We start from the raw sequence: 19,360 nt of genomic DNA, 5'->3' as shown, positions 1-19,360 counted from the left end.
AAATTGTATTTACGTTGCATTCAAGAAGAATATCAGTCAAACTGGAGATTTGTTAATTTAAGAATTGCCTTTAGCTGTTTTAACTAATTGATGTAGTTCTTTGAAGTGTACTTTGCATTCACCCAATTGCCCCACATTTTTAAAAAACCCGACAGTTGTTTCTCATTTAAGTTATTTGTTTAGGGATCATTTGCAGAAACAGATGTTTCTTTTTTCTTGCACTCCAGGGAATATCATTCAAACTGGTGTTGGGTTACTTTAATATCTCAATTGATTTTTATTTTCATAAACTTTTATTACTGTGCACAAGAGAATATCAGTCAAACTTGTATTATTTTCATATCTCAATTTTAATAAACTTTTTTCAAAGAGAATATCAAACTGGTGATTTTTTCATTTAAGAATTTCCATTATGTGTTTTTGCCTATTTTACTAATTTAGTCTGTGTAGTTCTTTGAACTTTAATTTGCATTCATGTACTTTTTTCATTTTGATATCTTAAAAGACTTATTTCTTACTTGTTTTCATTTAACTATTATGTTTGAGTCTGAAAGGGTTACATAAATAAAAAGTCATATTATTCCATACTTGTGCATTATGCGCTTTCTAGTTTTTAGCAATGTTAGTGTGTATCATTAAAGAGGCAGAGATTTTTTACTGATGTGAAAGAATATAAATTAATTTAGGTTGGACACCTGGGGTTTTCATCAGTGGGTACCCACCTCTTCTCTAGCAGTGGGTACCCTCTAAACCATTATAATATAAAGAATATACCCTGTTAGCTAATACTAGCATAAACATAAGTTGATTTACCTTCAATGATCACATTTCAGATTCACTGTTTAATATGCCTCAGCATTATAGCTCCATATACGTCTGTACTTCTCAGGTCTGTTTGCTTTATCTTTGTTTGTGCACTTGCCATGTTGTGCTGTTTTTACTATATAATATATGGAAAAATAAAAATAATATTTTTTTATGCATTGTAAGGCACCCTGAAATAAAAGGATTATATTTAGCGTTGGGTTTAGACTGTGGGTCCAGTGGGTTGCTCATATCTCATTTCACTTACAGTATAAGGCAACGTCCCAATCCAATCACTGCTTTTTCACTTTTTTTTAATTAATTCAAATAATATTCTGTGTCAGTTTTCACAGATCCCCACCCAAAACAGAAATGACAAATCTTTTAACTACAGAAAGCACACGTCCTATAAAAAGGTTTTAATTCTGAAAGGATGACGACATGACAGGAGCCAGGGGTACTAAATAAGAATCATATAGCAGTCCCACAGAGATTAGGTTGGTGCAACAATGTCAACATAAAATTGCATATCAATCCATTTGGGGAAAAGAAATTAAAGCATACTCTGTATATCAGATTGTTTTAGTCTTAAAACAAGACAATTTCAAAGTGGGGAAAAAACAGCAGGTTAAACAATGCTTAACACCTCTCTTCAGTGACAATATGGGACAAGACATTCTGTTACAGCCTCTAATAGTTCACACAGCTGTACAACTGTTTCCACTAATAAAAGGCAACAGTTAGTCAGAGTAACATACTGTGAGTAACAGTATGTTGGTTTTTCTCTACACTCCATAAGGTCAGTGGTTCATGCACATCAGAGACAATCACTGCACATGCAATCATTTCTCAATGGAATCTATTGTTGGCTGTGGAAAATATCTGAAACCTGCCCAACTTAAACCTCAGAGCGTAAACCATTTCCCTGTTCAACAATTTAAAATTAGGGACAACACAAGCTTCTTTACAGTTAAGATAATACACTAACTGACAAAACAAGCGCTTAATGAAACACACTCTTCAGAATGTACCAAACCAGTAAAAAGAAAACAAAAACAAAAAAAGACTCAGGATTTAACAATTTGTACATTCTAAAGCTGAACCAGGTTGATGACAAACATCAAGAGTGGAAAATTCATAAGTGAGAAAGCCCCTTTGTTTTCAGGACATCTGTGACGGGGACAACTGGGCCTTCCTCATGGAGCGCAGGGCCTTTTCTCTTAGATGCTTCTCCAGGTCGTCCAAGCTGTCCTCTACTTCACTGTCTGATTCCTAAACGAAATACAGCATGAAATACACGCAATTCAACCAGCCCCATGGCATGTTGGTGCATGACAAACAACAAAACAATATCCAACTTGCATTGAGCACAAAGTAAAAGGTGTTGGTATTAAAAACAAAAATCACAGAAACTAGACATCACCTTTCTTGACTCTCCATCCTCCTCCACACCTTGGTTTTCTTGTCCATCTCCAGTCACAGTGCCGCTGCTCTTCTCCTTCTTATGCTTCTTGTGCTTCTTGTGTTTCTTCTCTTTCTTGTGTTTCTTTTCCTTCTTCTTCTTCTTTTTCTTTCCACTGCCGTCAACATCTGAATTCTGCAATAAAACAGATTTTTGTGAGGACATTAACAGTGCTACTAAATCACCAACACAAACAACATCACAGGAACGATGTATTGAGTATCATTTTGCCAGGGAAGGATGATGCCACAACAGGGTTCACACTTATTTCATGACATCATTTCAAGGTTAACAATCTAGAGACTTTCATTTTGTGGTTCAGAATACATTTTAAGGACTCTCAGTATTCACAGTCATTAAAAGTGTTTCAGAGGTGGGAGTTCACAATACTGAGCATTCCCCTTTTATTGAAGGCATTAATCAGGTGATGGTGGATGGCAAGATAGTGATGGCTACTAAAGTCAGACTAAGACATTTTTGCCTATTTACACAAATGCAAGATATCTGCAAACTGTGATTGCAACGTCCTCCAACAAAGCTGAAATTTAAATTGCCACCTGAGCACTTTAAATCAGTGTTTTCCAGAATGCAATCAAACATGTGCAGACTTTGCATAAATACCCATAATATTCAAGACTCAAGTTATGAACCTGTTTATATGCTGCTGATCTTATTAATCAATGAGCTAAAATATCTAACCTTGCTCGGGGATTGACTGCCGGAACCACTGCTGGCTTTTTTGGCTGGTGGTGGAGACCCACTAACTGAGCGAGACGGTGAGGGGGAGGCAGATACAGGGGCTGGACGTTTTTGAGCTGCAGGTTGCGGGGAAACGGATCTGGATCTGGAAGATGCTCTCCTCATAGGCTGTGGACTTGGAGACGGTCTGCAGAGAGGAGGAAAGATTCAAAAGGGAGATGTACAAAGAGGTTATAGTATGCAAGAAGCGAAAACTGCATTATTCTGATATCCTGGAGATATTATCTGTCTTACCTCTGGTTGTTGCGTGGCTCTGGGGTGCGGGACACTCTGCGGATGGGTTTCCCACTGTGAGGAGGGGACTGCTGCCTCCGCTGGTTAGATGGAGATGTACCAGAGGTTTCAAAACGTCCCATAGGACTGGTGGAACCCCTAACAGCGCGACTGCGGTTTGCAGGGGATGGGGAGAGGCGGCAGGCTGCCGCAACAGGGGATCGTGTATCCCTGCTTGGCCTGACAGACGGCAACATGGGACTCCTCCTGTGTCTGGGGGAAGACGGAGGTGTGCGTCTCCTTTGAGCAGGAGAACTTCTGCGCTTGGGGGACCTGGAGGGGCGTCGCTTGTTTGCTGGAGAAGAACGTTTTGGGGGGGAGCTAGACTTCTTCCTCTTCTGTGGAGGCAGAGGTGAGGGGCTGTAGCGACGCTGGATAGGGGGAGAATATCGTCTGGGGGATGGAGAACGGCGACGGGGAGGTGGAGAAGGAGATCTGGAAAGAACCAAATGTAATTGTCAAAAAAACATTTTGAATGGTAATTATTAATAATCAAATGATAGGTCTAGAGATAAAATGAACATGTCTATACCTTCGTCTAGGAGGAGAAGGAGATCTGCGGCGGCGCGGGGGAGATGGGGTGCGACGTCTACGACCAGGAGATGGAGAACGTCTTTTTCTGAATTGGTAAAAAATAAATAAATAACAATACATATAAGCAACACAAAAAATGGTCCGCTTAGATCAACAACATTTGATTTAACATCAAGTCAAATAATTCAGACAACAATGTGCAAGTACTGTGCAAAGTGTCTAACCTTGGAGAGGCATCTCTGTGTCGCCTCCGTGGAGAAGGTGTACGGCTGCGTCTCCTCCTGACGTCTCCATTTCTGGCACTTGGCCCTGCTGTTGGCCTTTTGGGCCCCTCTTCTTCGGAGGAGGAAGACCCTGTATCTGAAACCAGACAGACAGAAGACATCAACAACTGTTTAATTGTAGCTTTAACTGTATGCAGTGAGGGAAAAACACCAGGGTTGGGGTTAGGGCACAGCTTCAAAAGTCCATGAGACGATGAATTCAAGATGACATGGACAGAGACTTGGTTTGGGAAGAAGGGTTGGGTATGGGAGAGGACAGAACGGGGATAAAAACGCTTATAACCTGAAGACGTCTGTCGATTCTGCCTGCGATACTGACGCCGCTGCTGCACCGAATCTGCTGTTGCCCCTTTGTCATTTTTATCCTCCTCTGAAATGTAGACCATTGAGTGTCTCATCAGTGTTAGAAAATCAGTGAATAGACTGCCATGAAAAAGTTGGAGAATACAGTAAAAAAGATCTATATCATATATGTGGCTTGAGATTTTATTAGGCTTCTACGTGGCATAGTGCAATTTGACCATACGTTTATATAAGCATTGTCCCTTGAGTTATTGTGTTACATCATGTTTTTATTCACTTTATATTGATACTATAAGTGGGATCACAATTATGAAAGCAGCTTAACAAATGGGATAACTGTAGTCCTCCTTGAGCATACATTTACTCATCCTTCAAGACTGCAAAAATATAATAACTTGCTACCATCTAAAACAATTTTACAATATACCTGGTACAGAACTAATGCAGAATATTCATTTTGGCACGAGGATGAAATAACACTTTCACACAAGCCCAAGGAAATCAAAAGCTTTTTCTTCTTCTTCAAAGCTTCTACAATTAGCTTAGCAATCTTAGTCTGCGGTGTATTTTCACAAATAATCCTTTCCATGTGGCACAATAATCAAAATTCTGAAATTTCTAAGCAAACATAGTGTAAACACCAAGTATGGTAAATTAACATCTGCCATGGTGCCTCTCCCTGCTGAAAACCGGGGCAAACAGACTGGGTAAGTGGAAGTGGCTGGGAACTCCATATGACCAGTAATCACCATTTGTGAACTGTGAAGTGATAAGCCATCATAGTCCTTGAAACAGACATTATTGAACACTTACCTGACTCAGACCCTTCCGAAGTTCTGGGCTTGGCATTATCAGATGGAGAATCACCCCTTCCTCCTGGTTTTCGCTTTAAACCTGAAAAACAACACACAAAGAATTATATAAGCACTTGTGACTATCATACTGTTACTGTAGCCCTTGAAAGAACAGCTCAGTCCTGAAACAATACACACTTCAAATGCACAGGAATTATTTTGTTCTCCCTAACCTCATATACAAAGGAATTTAAGGTCACACTCACACTGTCCATCCGTACCGTGCTCAAACAGGTTTTAAAGTCCGTTTGGGAGAGGTGGGCTTTTGTAAGCGCATTTACACATGTACGAGCACGAGCGTGCGCACGTGTGCGAGCACGAACACGAGGCCTACGGCGGCTCTGACGTCATTTTATGTGCGCCTGTTCAGACAGAAAATAAAAAATAAAATAGACGGACCATGCACGGACATTTAAAACAACGATGATGGAAATATTCAAAAACAGTCGACAAGACGCACAAAAACTCTGAGGTCTATGGAAAGATTTGTAAACAAAGCGACGCATCGCGATGACGTCAATCAATGCGTGTGACGTGTTACGGCGTGATGACGTATGGACAGGCGAGAAGCATTTGCGCGAGGCCCAGGTAGTGTGAGTACAAACGGGCCTGCCCCGCGGGGGGACAAGTACCCTAAAGCACGGGGCACGGTACAGAGGGCGGACAGTGTGAGTGCGCCCTAAGCATCACAACATTATAAATAATGTCTAAACACAGAAGGAACCAAAGAGATGAAAGTGTCATGTGGTTGTCAATATGGGAGAAAGGTGTAATATTTATGGAGAGCAATGGGAAAGGTTTAAAGAACACACCAGATGATCTGGCTGGTGATGCAGAGCCTCTGCCCCTTCTGGCCCGTGGAGATGGAGACCGCCTGTCCTTTCCTGTAGGGCTAGGGTCAGGATGATGGAGCGATTTTCGGGGTGGTGTGTTAGATATTCTTTTCATTGCTTTTTTAGGCGAGCGAGAGTCAGAGGAGCTGCTGCCAGAAGATGATGCAGAGCGAGAGCGCCTCCTGCAGGACACAAACATTGACAACATGAAAAGTTTATTCTCAAAGCTGGTCACACATCTTCTGTATGGCCCAGATCTGCTGTACACAATTGTAGTGGCCAGTAAAATAATAATTAAAAAATAAAACTAGGAGGATGCCATAGACTCATATTGTTCCTTTAACCACTAGGCTGCAGCCACTGACCTGCGGACAGGGGAGCGTCTATGTCTGTGTCTGGAGCCGGTGGGTCCACGTCTGGGGGGGCTCCTTCGACGAGGAGACATCCTCCTCCTGGGACTCGGTCTTCTACGAGGGGAGTAAGATCTGAAATGAAAGAGACAATTTAGACATAAGGTGTCTATAGAACCAGAGGAAACCATGATACTATAATATCAGGAATGCCAAAAAATACCTAGAACGGGAGCGGCGCCTGCGAGTGCGGGAATGAGAACGAGAGCGGTGGTGAGGTCTTTCCCTCCTACTGTCTTTCTCCCTTTCCCGGGATCTGGGCCTTTCCTCTTTCTTTTGAGTCTTCTCTGGTGAAGGTTCTTTGACTTCAGTCACCGAGTCTGGTTTCACCACCTCCACAACTGTGTCACTACAGGCCAGAGAAAGATTCTACATGTCAACCTTCAGGTTATTTTTTCAAGCCTAAAAGCAAAACTATAGTACTATACTACCTGTTTCCATGCTAAACTAAAATAATTATGGATGGATATAACTTTTTTTTGTTGATCCAGTGCACTGCTACAAAAAAAACGTTCCAAATCTACCCAAGGGAAGAATTCTACAAACCAGGTGGAAGGAGTTTCTTGGATGACTGGTTCTGGCAGGGCTGTTTCTAACGTGTCCGGTTCCACAAGCTGCTCCAAAGGTTTAGTGGGCAGCTGCATCAGGGGTGGAGGGGGTGAACTGCTAGCAACTGGACTGGGCTTGCGCCTTGGGGAGGGCGAGGCACTACGTTTCCTTTCCCGCTTCACTGGGGACCGTCGGCGTGGGGATGGTGACCTTGTCTTCCGCCTGGACAGAGAAGCATAAAGAATTTGTTTTTATGTTCCGTTTTAAATACACAAATCCAACTGATTTGAATATTGAAGACTTTTTCCGTACCTCCGTGGGCTTCTTGACTGAGCCCTCTCTCTCATTTCCTTGTCCTTTTCCTTCTTATCCTCATCGACCTTCTTCAGAGAAGCTAGCTTCTCCTGTTCAATCTACCAGAAACGGAACAATCAAATCACTATCACTAACAATGTATGAATAATCCAGCAATGTTCATAAACTGTCATCTAGGGCAGTGGTTCTCAAACTTTGTACATGTTGTACCACCTCAGGAAAAAATCAGGATCTCTCAAGTCCCACCACTGAGACCAATGTTAAAATACAGTAGCATGAGCCTAAACTATTCAGCTACAGACAGGAAGGTTTATTCCTAATGAGAAGATTTATTGTTGACTTTCTTCAGCCACAGCCACACTGTAGGAAGGGTTAGCATCAGAACTGACATGAGTTTTTTCAAACCAATCATTTTACCTCTGATTACTATATTGCAATCACAGTTTAGCTCGTAATCAGGCTCTAATTACATGACTAACCTATTTGATCAAACATACCAAGAGGTGTCATTGATTTTCTTTTACCTTCCAGTTAACTTGCATTCTTAAAATGTGGTTGAGACACTGTAGGTAACCTGTCACAGCTAGGGTTGTAAAGGGACAGTCATTTTTTGGTAAATTGCCGGAAACTTTCCAGAAACAAAATTATAAAAGGAAATGCTAAAGTTATTTTAAATTACATTTCAAGTCTAAGTATTTCCTTAGTATTACATTGATTTAGTTATTAATGTTTCTTTTTTTATTTTTGAGATTCCTTTAAGTACCACCAGAGAGAGCTTGAGTACCACCAGTGGTACAAGTACCACCAGTGGTACAAGTACCACAGTTTGAGAACCACTGATCTAGGGTGTCAAATACTTTATTTAATGTAATAGTCTTTGTATATGGTTCATTTAAAACATTTTTCGCTGATTGCAGAACTTTACAAAATAGTGTAAGATATTGTGTATGCTGTTTCTACCAAAAACAGTCAAACATATTACATCTAGTTTTTTTCCTGCGGTGACTACTAGAACTTCTTACTCACTATCAGGAAACACAGATCCATGACCGTCCTACAGCTAACAGAGACATTTTTCCAATTGTACCAAAGGGAAATCTCACCTGTCGCTGTTTAATTTCCTCTTTCTTCTGTTCCAGAAAAGCAGAGGGGATGCCAGCAATGTTCTCCTGGGCACTCAGCAGCAGGGGCCACAAGTCCCTCATGAACTCCCTGGCATTCTTCCCATTCAAGAAGCCGGTCAGGTTGATCTGCATCATCTTGCTATCTGGGTGCTGTAACACACACACGAAGGGGGGAGAGAAAAAAAACAAATGCCCATTGAAATAATGAACGGCGAAATATCAGGGGGGAGGTAGGATTCCACAAATGGGACTGCCTACCCTCTAGTCCTCACTAAAGTATTCTTGTGACTATGTATTTTACCATACTCAAAACATGTAAGACACTGACTAGAAAACTTAGCATACCTAGGTCCAATACTTAATTAATAGCCTATCAAAATAAATGCGTATTGACTTAAATTGTACTCAAACTCATCAAATTGAGAGAGTGAGCTAGCTGAGGGGAGATATCTAGTGTTATAAAAACTCTGCATGCAATATTGCTGTTCTATCCATTTCTGATTGTTATTCCTCAGATATATAATCAATAACACAAAAAACATGTCATTATTTGATTTTCTCAGTTTTATGCCCAATACTTTACAATTCTGTGTACCTGCCCACCCCTTGTTCTCCGGTCTCCCCACAGTCTACACTTCAGGAGTTAAACAAATAGCCACAATACAGAGTGCATTAAAACCCAACACTGCAAGTACAGTTCCGGTGTCTTCAGTGAGTCCCGTGGGATCAGTGGGCACGGAGCTCCCTTGGCTTGCTTCCGCCTCCCTACTGCTTGAGACTCAACCACCTTGAGCTTAATGTTATATCATTTATCTAAATTGCAAGAGACGAACAAGCAATAATGAGTACACAGTAACACAAAAAAGGAGTTTTATTTCAACAACTGATAGAATTATTGTGAGATAACGTAATCTCAATTCAATTTCCCTTTCATACCATTATGCAACAGTACCCTTTTAGCTTAGCTTTAACAGCCCAACCCACCCCCAAAAGCTATGGCAAGCAAAAGATCAGATGAAAAGATAAAAAAAAGTCATACTTGTATATGCAGTGCTGGTGTCATACATTCTATTAAATACATACATGTGGTTTGTAGCATTTTAGGAGAATGCAAGTCATTAACGTGGGTTATACGCATATAAACCAAAACTTGCACTGAAGTATACTATGGGATGGATATCTAGTCTAATGAAGGATACTGTGTGTTTTCCCATTTCCGAAACTAGGCTGGTGCAATGGAAGTTACCCATTACACAGACATCCAAAGTGGTTTGACATTAGTGGGGTACACATTTTGTTTAAATAAAGGAAACTCTCAGACATGATGAATATACTTCAAAAAGTAGCCAATAGTCTACAGGATAAGGAACATGCACAATTTAATTTTCAAAAATAAAATATATAAGATCAGTGGGACATTACAGCTCTACTGGGGGGGAAATTTTGTTATGGTCAAAAACATGACCACTACAGATAAATCAATGGCCTTCCTGTTTAAAGAGTAACTTAATACCAAACAGAAAAGTACTGTTCCTTATGGTTGAAAATCGGATGACCCGCAACTGAGGTGCTGGGCTCCGTCAGAGGTTTAACAGACCTGTTACAGAATAACTCATCAGCAGATGAAAATCTTGTTTCTGTTGACCTCCAGAGGTTGAAGCTCTCAACTTGCTACAGTGATGTAGAGATACACCTGGGGTATGATCATGGCACCCTCACATCACTCAGTGCGTTGACATACACATCAGTAACCCAAAAATGACCCTGGTTAAGGGAATGATCGGATTATTGAAGTCCCCCCAGTATACATGAGCAGGGGTTAAATGAGGAAATGATGTAATGCGACCTCCGGTACAATAGGTGGCGCTCCGCCAACATACAGCTGTACTGAATACAGCTTTTTTTCTGGTTCCCCTTTGTCAAAATCACAAAAAGGCGACTTTTGGACTGAATTACGACCGAAACGGGTCTTGCTGGTGGTAATGTTACTTGCTGTTGCGAAGTCCTCCCTTGCTGGGGAATAATCAGGGAACTGAAGGAGTTCTCTAGGTCTGTTAACCGGGATATGAAAACCAGATTTTACCCGGGATATGGTGATTACATGGTGTTTAAGAAACTGGGGTATGTGCTTAACCCAAATATAATCAGGTTTTTAAACTGCATGCAAACGCACTTACTGTGAGGTGTGGCCACAATACACTTTTGACCCCACCCAACAGGAGGTGCAAAAGACACAAAACTTTCAATTAGATGTGGTCATTGAGGCAATACTTTTCAGCTTGGTGTTTATATAGACCTTAAGTTACTCTTTAAAGAATGTAGGAAGGAGATCCATTTCTCTTAATAGGTTGTGGCCAATTGTTAAACCCTACCTGCTTTAAGCCTATATTTCCAGTTACATTTAAAGGGATCTGCGCAGTTTAATTGTGCATTGCAAAGACCTACGGAACATGATTATGGCATTGTTCAGGTGTGTCTTTCACTGACATGATATTGGTAATCCCTGCATATAACTCACCTCAAACCACACACTGCATCATGAAGGGAGAGTTGGGCTCAGTGACTTTGGGCTCAGGAGAGACCTAATTAGGTGTTGGTGCTATACTTCTGATGCAAGGTATAACATCCATATTGGTTCAGGCCTTTTAAATCATAAATCACATCATCATTAGAAGACTGCTGAATGAAGGCACTTTGTCACATAACAGCAAAACATGGTTATGTCATTATAAATCAGTTTTACACCAATTGTTACTTTACCCATTCAATTTCAATTTGACTAGGATGTGCAATTATTTGCTTATATCCCTTCTTATCAACTAAACAATGCCCTCAAATGTATTGACAGTTTTGAAACAAAACAAAACAAAACACAAAACACTTTAAAGACATTACCTTATCCTCAAGCTGGTTAAATATGAACTCTATGACGACGTCATCCTCGAACCCCAGAATCTCTGTCACTCGCTGAGTAATCCAAGGTTTGATGACTTCCAGGTTCACTTTGGTCATGTCCACCTAAGGGGAAGACACAAGCCGTTGGTTGCACCCAGTTAGGAGAAATACTCAATGACCAAATGACGTGAGGATACAGTGTTGGTGTTTCACAGTACATTTCATGCAATCAAAAACAAATCTCTAGACAACAACTAGCCATGAACTGTTTCAATGCATCATCTCTGTCTCTCTCTTGCCCCAATTGGTCAAGATAGGTGGCCTTATTGCTGAGTATGTTCGACATTCCTGCCTGTTAAAAGGAAGGTTTCCATTGCCACTTTGTGCACAGGATTGCTGGATAAATACTGTACATAGATTGTATTATTATTATAATTATTATATAATATTATATAATGTGACCCACTGCTGCTCATGGAAGAATGGTTGGGTCTCTGTAAACCATATATAAGTCAGAGTGGTCTGGACCTACTCTATGTAAAGTGTCTATAAATAACGTTTGTTAGGATTTGGCAATATAAATAAAGTTGAATTGTACTGACTAGGAAAGTCAAATTTGGATGATCTTATACCTTCTTGTCCAGACATTCTGCAAACTTCAGCTGCTTCAGCAATTTCTTCTGCTTGTTGCTGAAACGGTTGTCTTGCTCCGCACTTGTACCCTAACAAAAACAAAAAGAAAAATCTACAATCAAATGTTTGTTGCACACCAACTTATGTATTTGACTAGCCTATATACATGTGAATTTTTATTCCTCAAAAATGAAAACCATAATCAGACATTCAAATACACAATACAATTTCAGAGAGCAAAATATATCAAAGTATTCAAATAAGACATACATGCAACACATATTGACAAATTGTAATAGAATACACAGTGATCCACTCCACAAAAGGGATAATTAATTAAACAATAAGAATAAATAGAGGATAAAGTGAACAGATATGACCTCAAGGAAGTACATCAAATACATTCTTGCAACAGTCTATAGACCTTTTTCAAAGTTATAAACATTCCAAATGTGCCCACGTTTGTTTCCGGTTGCAATGAACGTGAATGACCTCAGCTGACAGGAAGTTAACAAGGACCAAGACTGTTTTCCTAGCAATGGAATTCCGCTGAAAAGGTCTATAAATATTTTTATTTATTTATCAGAGAAGGACACTTTAGGGACTTAAATTCCACAAAAAATGTGTATTGTCCTTACTATTGTCATAGCAACATATTACATCCTACGTAAAGGGGGCTGTAGTCTAACGTACCAGGCATCATAACCAAGACATTGAATGTAAGTTAAATTAATATTTCTTAAGTACATATAAGTTAACGTCAGTTCACGTGGTCACAGCACAATGTTAAATCTAAGATATGACACTGATAAGCTATTGTTAGCCTGCTTTAATCCTCCACGGGGACCTGAAAGGACTGATATTAACCAGCATCTGGAGGCTATGACCAATAGCACTGATATATAGACAGGAAATCACGCGAATGTCGTTATTTAGTAAATATGCACGCCTAAGGTTATTTATTCTCGTCAACGTGAGCGCTAGCAGTGGTCGTGACTACCCCACAGAGACACATACGATGCACCGCCTGGCCGCCATCTTTAGCTAATAAAGTTAGCAGTAGCTAGTTTAGGCTCGTCTATTTCCTGCAAATGTGTCTATCTGCAAATGGATGTGGAAAGGCTATGGTGTGTATATCGTTAGAAAAAAGGCTATGGGATAATAGACATTTTCTAAAGACAGCGTAAACTCTGAAAATAGCCCGGTTGAAACACATTTTTCTTGTCGAAATCCAAAGATTGTTTGTCATCAGTTGATAGACGAAGCCCTGACCGTAACGTTACCGGCCCTCCACCTATTAAGGAGCATATTCTAAACAAAGGTATACATGTCCATGCAACTTAAGCAGTAAGGCATACAAAAATTAAGGTACTCATTTTAAAGAACTTACGCGGAAAAATCCCGCATCCATTACTGGAAAAAATGGATATTAGCAGGCGCTGTTGAGAAAGACGTGCGTGGCTCCGGTGAGATCTGAACGGCGAGCCGGATGAAGAGAGCGCCCCTTCAGACAGGAATAAGTACTACACCTACTAACAGGTTCTGCAAAAAATCTTATAACAAAAATGGATTATTACTCATTCTTAATAATCCCAAATAATCGGCAGAGGAAACTTACATAATTGATTTGATAATTATCTTAGTAAAATACTATACACTATAGAGATTCAGATTTTAAATCAAATTTGACCACTATGGAAAAATTAAAACTCAAAAATAATAAATTGGCACAAACGATCACATTATTTAGGCATTTTAAAATGTACTCCCGTTTTGAACCTTTTCAATAAAAGAAAATCTCCTGTAATGACTCGTGGACTTGAGAGGAAAGGGGCAGTACACCAGGACCTGTTAATAAGTAAAATGAATCTGTGAAAGTTCTGCAAAATGTTAAAAGTAATCATTATGTGTGCTTATCCCCTTTCAGAAGTAGTGTACATTACTGGTTTACATTTTTTCTAAGATACATATTCATTTCTATTTCATTACTACTATTATTATTTATATGAGGTAATGGGACTATTGTACTCTGTTCACTTACTACTGTCTTTTCTTTCTTTGTTTAGATTTTTGTTTGCCATACATTTAATTGTGCATCAGGAGGATGCGTGGGGGTCGGGGGTGAGGAGTAAGGGGAGTGTTATGTTGATGTATTTCAAAATTGTTATAACTGTAAAAATCCAGTAAACAGAAGTAAAAAATGTACTCATTATGTGGAATCCCCCCTTTCTTTTTCCAATTGCATCTAGTTACCACCATAATCAATACTATTGTTACAAGCATCATCCTCACCATCATCATGGCCTACTCAGTCGTAAAATTACCTTTTACATGTAGAATATAGGGATCGATCCATATGGATTTTTCAGGGCAGATGCCGATACTGATTGTTTTTCATTAGCCTTTGCCGATCACCGATACGGACTGCCAAATAATCTTGAGCCGATATTTGGAGCTGATTCTACTTTTGCTTCCTCAATTAAAAAAAAAAGGTACATTTACTGAACTTAAAAATGGCGTCTCCAGCAACACGGAGCTGCCTGTGGACGCCTGTCTGTAAATAATGCCGGGAAAAAACTATCATCGAACGCTGCAGCCCGCATCGGCCGATACGATACACCTAAAAAACACAAATATCGGTTGATAATATCGTCCGGCCGATGTATCGGCCTATCACTAGTAGAATACGTTACTTTCAACAATGTAAAAAGATCACTGCTGTTTGGGTAAATAACATTTTTATTATTCAAGGTCTGATTCAAAGTACACTACATTTGTATACATTGCTTTCTAAAGTAAGCTACAGTAAATAAGGCCCCATTTGTTATTGGTGCTCATTCATAACCAAAATCACACTGCTGGCAAAAAGGCAAAAAATAAAGGCTTCCTGTTATATGCCACAGTAAGAGTAGATGAGCTGTATACAGTGTGTGATATTCATTTGATAGACTATATTATAAAAAGACCTTTTAGTCAATTGCAAGACTACGTGCTGAGTCGTTACAGTCCAGAACTAAACCAGCCATTCCAGATGATCCTGGAAGCAAAGTGTCCAACAGATTTGTTACTGTTATTGTGCAACTAGTCCATATTGTGTTAGACATTTTCATAAACATTGTAACAGAATGTTGTGTCCATTGATGCGATTAACATGGCATATGGCAATTTCTAAAGTGTTCTTCTATTCTGTCTGAGGCAACATGTGTAAAGTGATGCTTATACCATGATAACAATTAAAAACAACAAAGATGAAAGGAAGGTTTAACAGTATATTATCCCCTTAAAAAGACTAAAATGTGTGTGTTTGAGTGCATATGTATAATTTCTCACTGTCCACTGTATATTGAGAGCATCTGACTGAGAATTTTAACTTTACGTTACAAACCCCGGGTCATTGTTGTAATGCTCCAGAGTAACGGAGGATACTGGTTGACAACTTGTGAGAGTAAAGTGAGAGGAAGTGTATTTTTGGTAATTGCAGGCTGAAGAAAAGTCATGGGTAGAGCATTGGTCAGTCTCTGTGGAGCAGGTTTTGCTAGCTGACTGGCAAACCCTCGTTTGTCCTCTTGTCTCGAATGGAGCGCAGCATGTCTGACACCAGCTCGTCCAGCCCGAAGGCTGGTGCCCAGCCCCAATCTCTCCTGGCATTGGAGTCATCAAACCTCACAGGCCAGCTGTCTGCTGCAAAGTGACGAGCAAGATAACCATATTTCCATTACATCCGTTTTACTTCAAGATAGCAATATCAATCACAAATCCTACATATCAAAACATAAGATAAAAATGAAAGGTCCCATATTCTGCTCATTTTCACGTTCACACTTGTATTTTGGGTTTCTACTGGAACATGTTTACATGCTTTAATGTTCCAAGAATATGTTTTTGTTCTCATACTGTGTGTCTGAATATACCTGTATTCACCCTCTATCTGAAATGCTCTGTTTTAACGGCTGTCTCTTTATGCCCTGCTCCCGCTCTGATTGGTCAGCTTTTTTGGGTCCCCGCGTCTTCATTTTTAGTGTCTCTCCACCACCCTTGCAGCCGAGCCATTCTCATTCTCAGGGCGTCAAATACAGCCGCACTTATTTTAACCCCACCCACGGTCTTTTCCTAACCCTAACCAAGTGATTGTGTTGCCTAAACCTAACCATGTAGTTTTGTTTGTTATCACAATGTGACCACGTGCTCCCCTTGTTTAAAACAGTGACCAACCGTTACCATTTTACGAGCAGGGCTATCCAGCGCATTGACAAGTGATGCTAAAGGATCCTGACGTGACAAAAACCAAAAAAGTATAGTACCAAAAAGACTAAAAAGTATAGTTTTGACATCACAACTGTACAGAAGTCCTGGCGGCTCTTTTAAAGGCACAGTTTCTGTGTACAGTTACAGGCTGTGTGCATTTCTCTGTGGAAGACATATAACTCTCCCATTTTACAAGTAAAAGCTCATTACTTTCAGGTCCATCAAAGAAAAGACCATGAGACCTAAACATTATACATACACTTTTACATTTACACTACAAATCTTAACATGCTATCTGCCGTGACATGAATATCTCTTCTTGAGCGAATGAAAAAATCATCGAAAAAATCATCAGTAATGTTGACTTCTTACCTTAAGCTTAATCAATATAATCTTTATATATAGCTGGATTTGTGCCATGTCAGTTAGATTCCAACTTGCTTACCAGTATGATGTCTTAAACTGATTAAAAACATTGCAAAGATGTATAATCCCACACAGGATTTGTGTGTAGGTATGTGTACCACGTCGTACCGATTGTCTGGCGGACAGAGTCAGGGTTGTAGGTGACCTTAAGGTGAGGGAGATGCTTGCGGATTTCTTGGGCCACCTCTTCTGGAGTGAAGCTCATTGCAGCGATGTTGTAGGTACGCAGAGACAGCTGGCATTCTGGAGCCTGCATGAACTCTACTGTGGCACGGTGGCAGTCAGAGATATGCATCATGGGAAGGCGGGTGTCAGGACGCAGGTAGCACTCATAGTGACCTGTGCTGAGAGCATCGTGGAAGATTTGAACTGCATAGTCTGTGAAGACAGAGGTCCAGAGTGTGTAGACAATAACACCAGGCTGATTCTACTTAACATATGTGGCATATACAAATATGAAGTGTTGCAATACCTGTTGTTCCTCCCCCCGGAGGTGTGTTGGCTGATATCACACCTGGGTAACGTAGGCAGCGGAAGTCCAGACCATATTTATGATGGAGATACTAAAGAAAAACAACGAAGATTGACATGTAACAAAATTGTGTGAGTGAATGTATCAGAATACTACGTGCATGTGTATGCGTGTGCATTTTAAAAAAGTTTAAAGATTGACAGACCTCCCCCATCAGTTCTCCATGCACTTTGGATACCCCGTAGATAGTTCGAGGTCTTTGGACACAGAGGTCAGGAGCCGGGTCACGTGGAGAAGAAGGACCAAACGCTCCAATGGTGCTGGGGACAAAGAGGCGCAGGCAATTCTCTAGGGCCAAGTCCAGCACATTATGAAGGCCTAGATAGACAGCAGGACATTCAGAGTGGAGTTTAAATATAATAACCCCTAAAAACATGGTACATGTAAATGGTGTGTGTATAAAGCAGACCCGTGATGTTGATTTTGCGTGCCAAAGCCACATTAGCTTCGCCCACAGCACTGAGCAGAGCGCTGTAGTGGACAAGCCAAGTGACGCGATAATTTACAATCAGTTCTCTGAGATTTTTGTAGTCCAACACATCAGCGTATACAAATGGACCTAATGGGGGGGAGAAAAGAAGGTGGAGAGATCAGTTAAACAACAGAAACTAATGTTTACACAGCAGGGAAATGCGATGTACATTTTTTTAAGTGTAAATATGAGAGGAATGTAAATTGTGTGAGTAAAACACAACATTGAAGGTGAAAAGTACTTGATTTTGGTTTTGCATACCACTGCTGAAAATATGAGGTGGAGGCTTCTTAATGTCTGACAGGATTACATTCTCTGTTCCGTACTGTTTCCTAGACATTAATATAGAGATGGTGACATTCACATTTCAAATATTTAGTCAAACTCAGTCTCAGTCTCAGTCATTTCTATGTATCTCACCTCAGTAGCTGTGCCAGTCCCACACCTAACTGCCCAAGCCCACCTGCATACAGAGACAAGGTTTAACATTTGATCTGTCCAGAGAAAACAAGACAATGTTTGGGGTTTGGTCTGAAAGTGGAATCAATGTTTTTGGTGCATTACGCTTCAGCTTTTTGTTTGTTCCAATGCTTTATCCAGGAACAAAAAGTGACAGCAGGCTATTATTCTCCTCTTGCAACTCATTGGCTCTTTTATGTCACCAGCACTGTCTGTACGCACCCTATTGTGAAAAATGGGGTCGTGTGCTGGTGCACAGTGAAAACAACTTGAAAAGAAAAAACGACAGCACATGTGAACATATGCAACCATCCTAGGGCTCTTGCATTTTATGAAATTAAACCATAGGATCTGCTTCAATGTGAATAACTCTTTCAGCTCCCTTTAAAGGAACCCTTGAGCAAGGCACTCAACCCCTATTAAACTGATCTGCAGCCAACAGGTGAAAGTGGTAGAAAACTATGGCAGCGTCACAGGTTCAGTGCTTGTGTAGCTGTGGAAAAGTCCGCCTTTCTTTCCACCTTTTATCATTATGAGTTTGTGACAGAAAAAATAAATTGTATTACCTGTTATAAGGACACGGGGGTTATCCTGAGAAGGTGGAGGACTGCAGGTCTCCTGGCGATTCCACCTACTCATCTGTCTGGGCAAACAGCAAAGGCTGCGACCGGGCAAACTCCGCGCTCTGCTTAGACATCCTCGGCAAAACAGGCCCAGCACAGCCGTAGTGGGCATATAGACCCCCGGTTGCATGTCCAGTAGCAGTCTTTAGTCAAATTAAATTGAACCAAACTGATGAAACATAACTTCTACATCTTGGTAATGATCATTGGGTTGACACACAGCTGTGTTAAAATAACATTACAGACACAAATTGAACTCAAATAGGAGATACAAATATTTTTTTACCTGTGTGCTGACAAAATCAGAAATTCCAGACAGAAGATTGTTGGTCCTAAACCAGCCAATATTACCCAAAACTATTTCCCTGAACTAGGTTACGTCATAAGAGCTGAAGAGACAGTTTTCAAGGCATTTAAGAGTCCGAATTAAAAGATTACTATCCGATTGGTCCCAGTTTCAGTTCACCCAGTAGTCACTGGATAAATAAGCAGGTGTAGACAGTAGTGCTGGGCTATGTGGTCCTTGTCCACATTGTATAATCACCAGGGCTTGTGGCTCTTGACTGAACAG

At 40.4% G+C, this 19,360-nt stretch overlaps 2 protein-coding genes across 8 annotated transcripts; both read right to left on the bottom strand.

Annotated features, from left to right (window-relative positions):
• Window positions 1-1,202: 1,202 nt before the first annotated feature.
• Window positions 1,203-13,527, bottom strand: srrm1 (serine/arginine repetitive matrix 1). 7 transcript variants are annotated; one of them, XM_083924188.1, is made up of 17 exons: window positions 13,423-13,527; window positions 12,032-12,121; window positions 11,400-11,522; window positions 8,484-8,654; window positions 7,378-7,478; window positions 7,063-7,287; window positions 6,680-6,865; window positions 6,472-6,591; window positions 6,086-6,288; window positions 5,233-5,313; window positions 4,400-4,486; window positions 4,057-4,192; window positions 3,831-3,917; window positions 3,260-3,733; window positions 2,966-3,152; window positions 2,228-2,401; window positions 1,203-2,076 (listed from the first exon to the last, which is right to left on the bottom strand). In XM_083924188.1, the coding sequence occupies exons 1-17, from the start codon at window positions 13,441-13,443 to the stop codon at window positions 1,966-1,968; spliced, it is 2,577 nt and encodes an 858-aa protein (XP_083780314.1). In that variant the 5' UTR covers window positions 13,444-13,527; the 3' UTR covers window positions 1,203-1,965. The 7 variants fall into 7 exon arrangements, with proteins under 7 accessions (XP_083780314.1, XP_083780316.1, XP_083780315.1 ...); XM_083924190.1 differs by having other exon boundaries at window positions 1,203-2,069; XM_083924189.1 differs by lacking the exon at window positions 4,400-4,486.
• Window positions 13,528-15,492: 1,965 nt separating this feature from the next.
• tdh2 (L-threonine dehydrogenase 2) lies at window positions 15,493-18,919 on the bottom strand (the record flags this gene model as incomplete). Its single annotated transcript, XM_083923691.1, has 8 exons — window positions 15,493-15,713; window positions 16,812-17,081; window positions 17,176-17,266; window positions 17,381-17,553; window positions 17,645-17,794; window positions 17,969-18,039; window positions 18,128-18,170; window positions 18,733-18,919. The coding sequence occupies 8 exons, from the start codon at window positions 18,917-18,919 to the stop codon at window positions 15,568-15,570; spliced, it is 1,131 nt and encodes a 376-aa protein (XP_083779817.1). The 3' UTR covers window positions 15,493-15,567.
• Window positions 18,920-19,360: the final 441 nt, after the last annotated feature.

Source organism: Echiichthys vipera (assembly GCF_963691815.1).
Source record: "Echiichthys vipera genome assembly, chromosome: 12".
Lineage (NCBI taxonomy): Eukaryota > Metazoa > Chordata > Actinopteri > Perciformes > Trachinidae > Echiichthys > Echiichthys vipera.
Note: the sequence above shows the minus strand (reverse complement) of the source record. Positions and strands in the feature narration are given on the sequence as shown.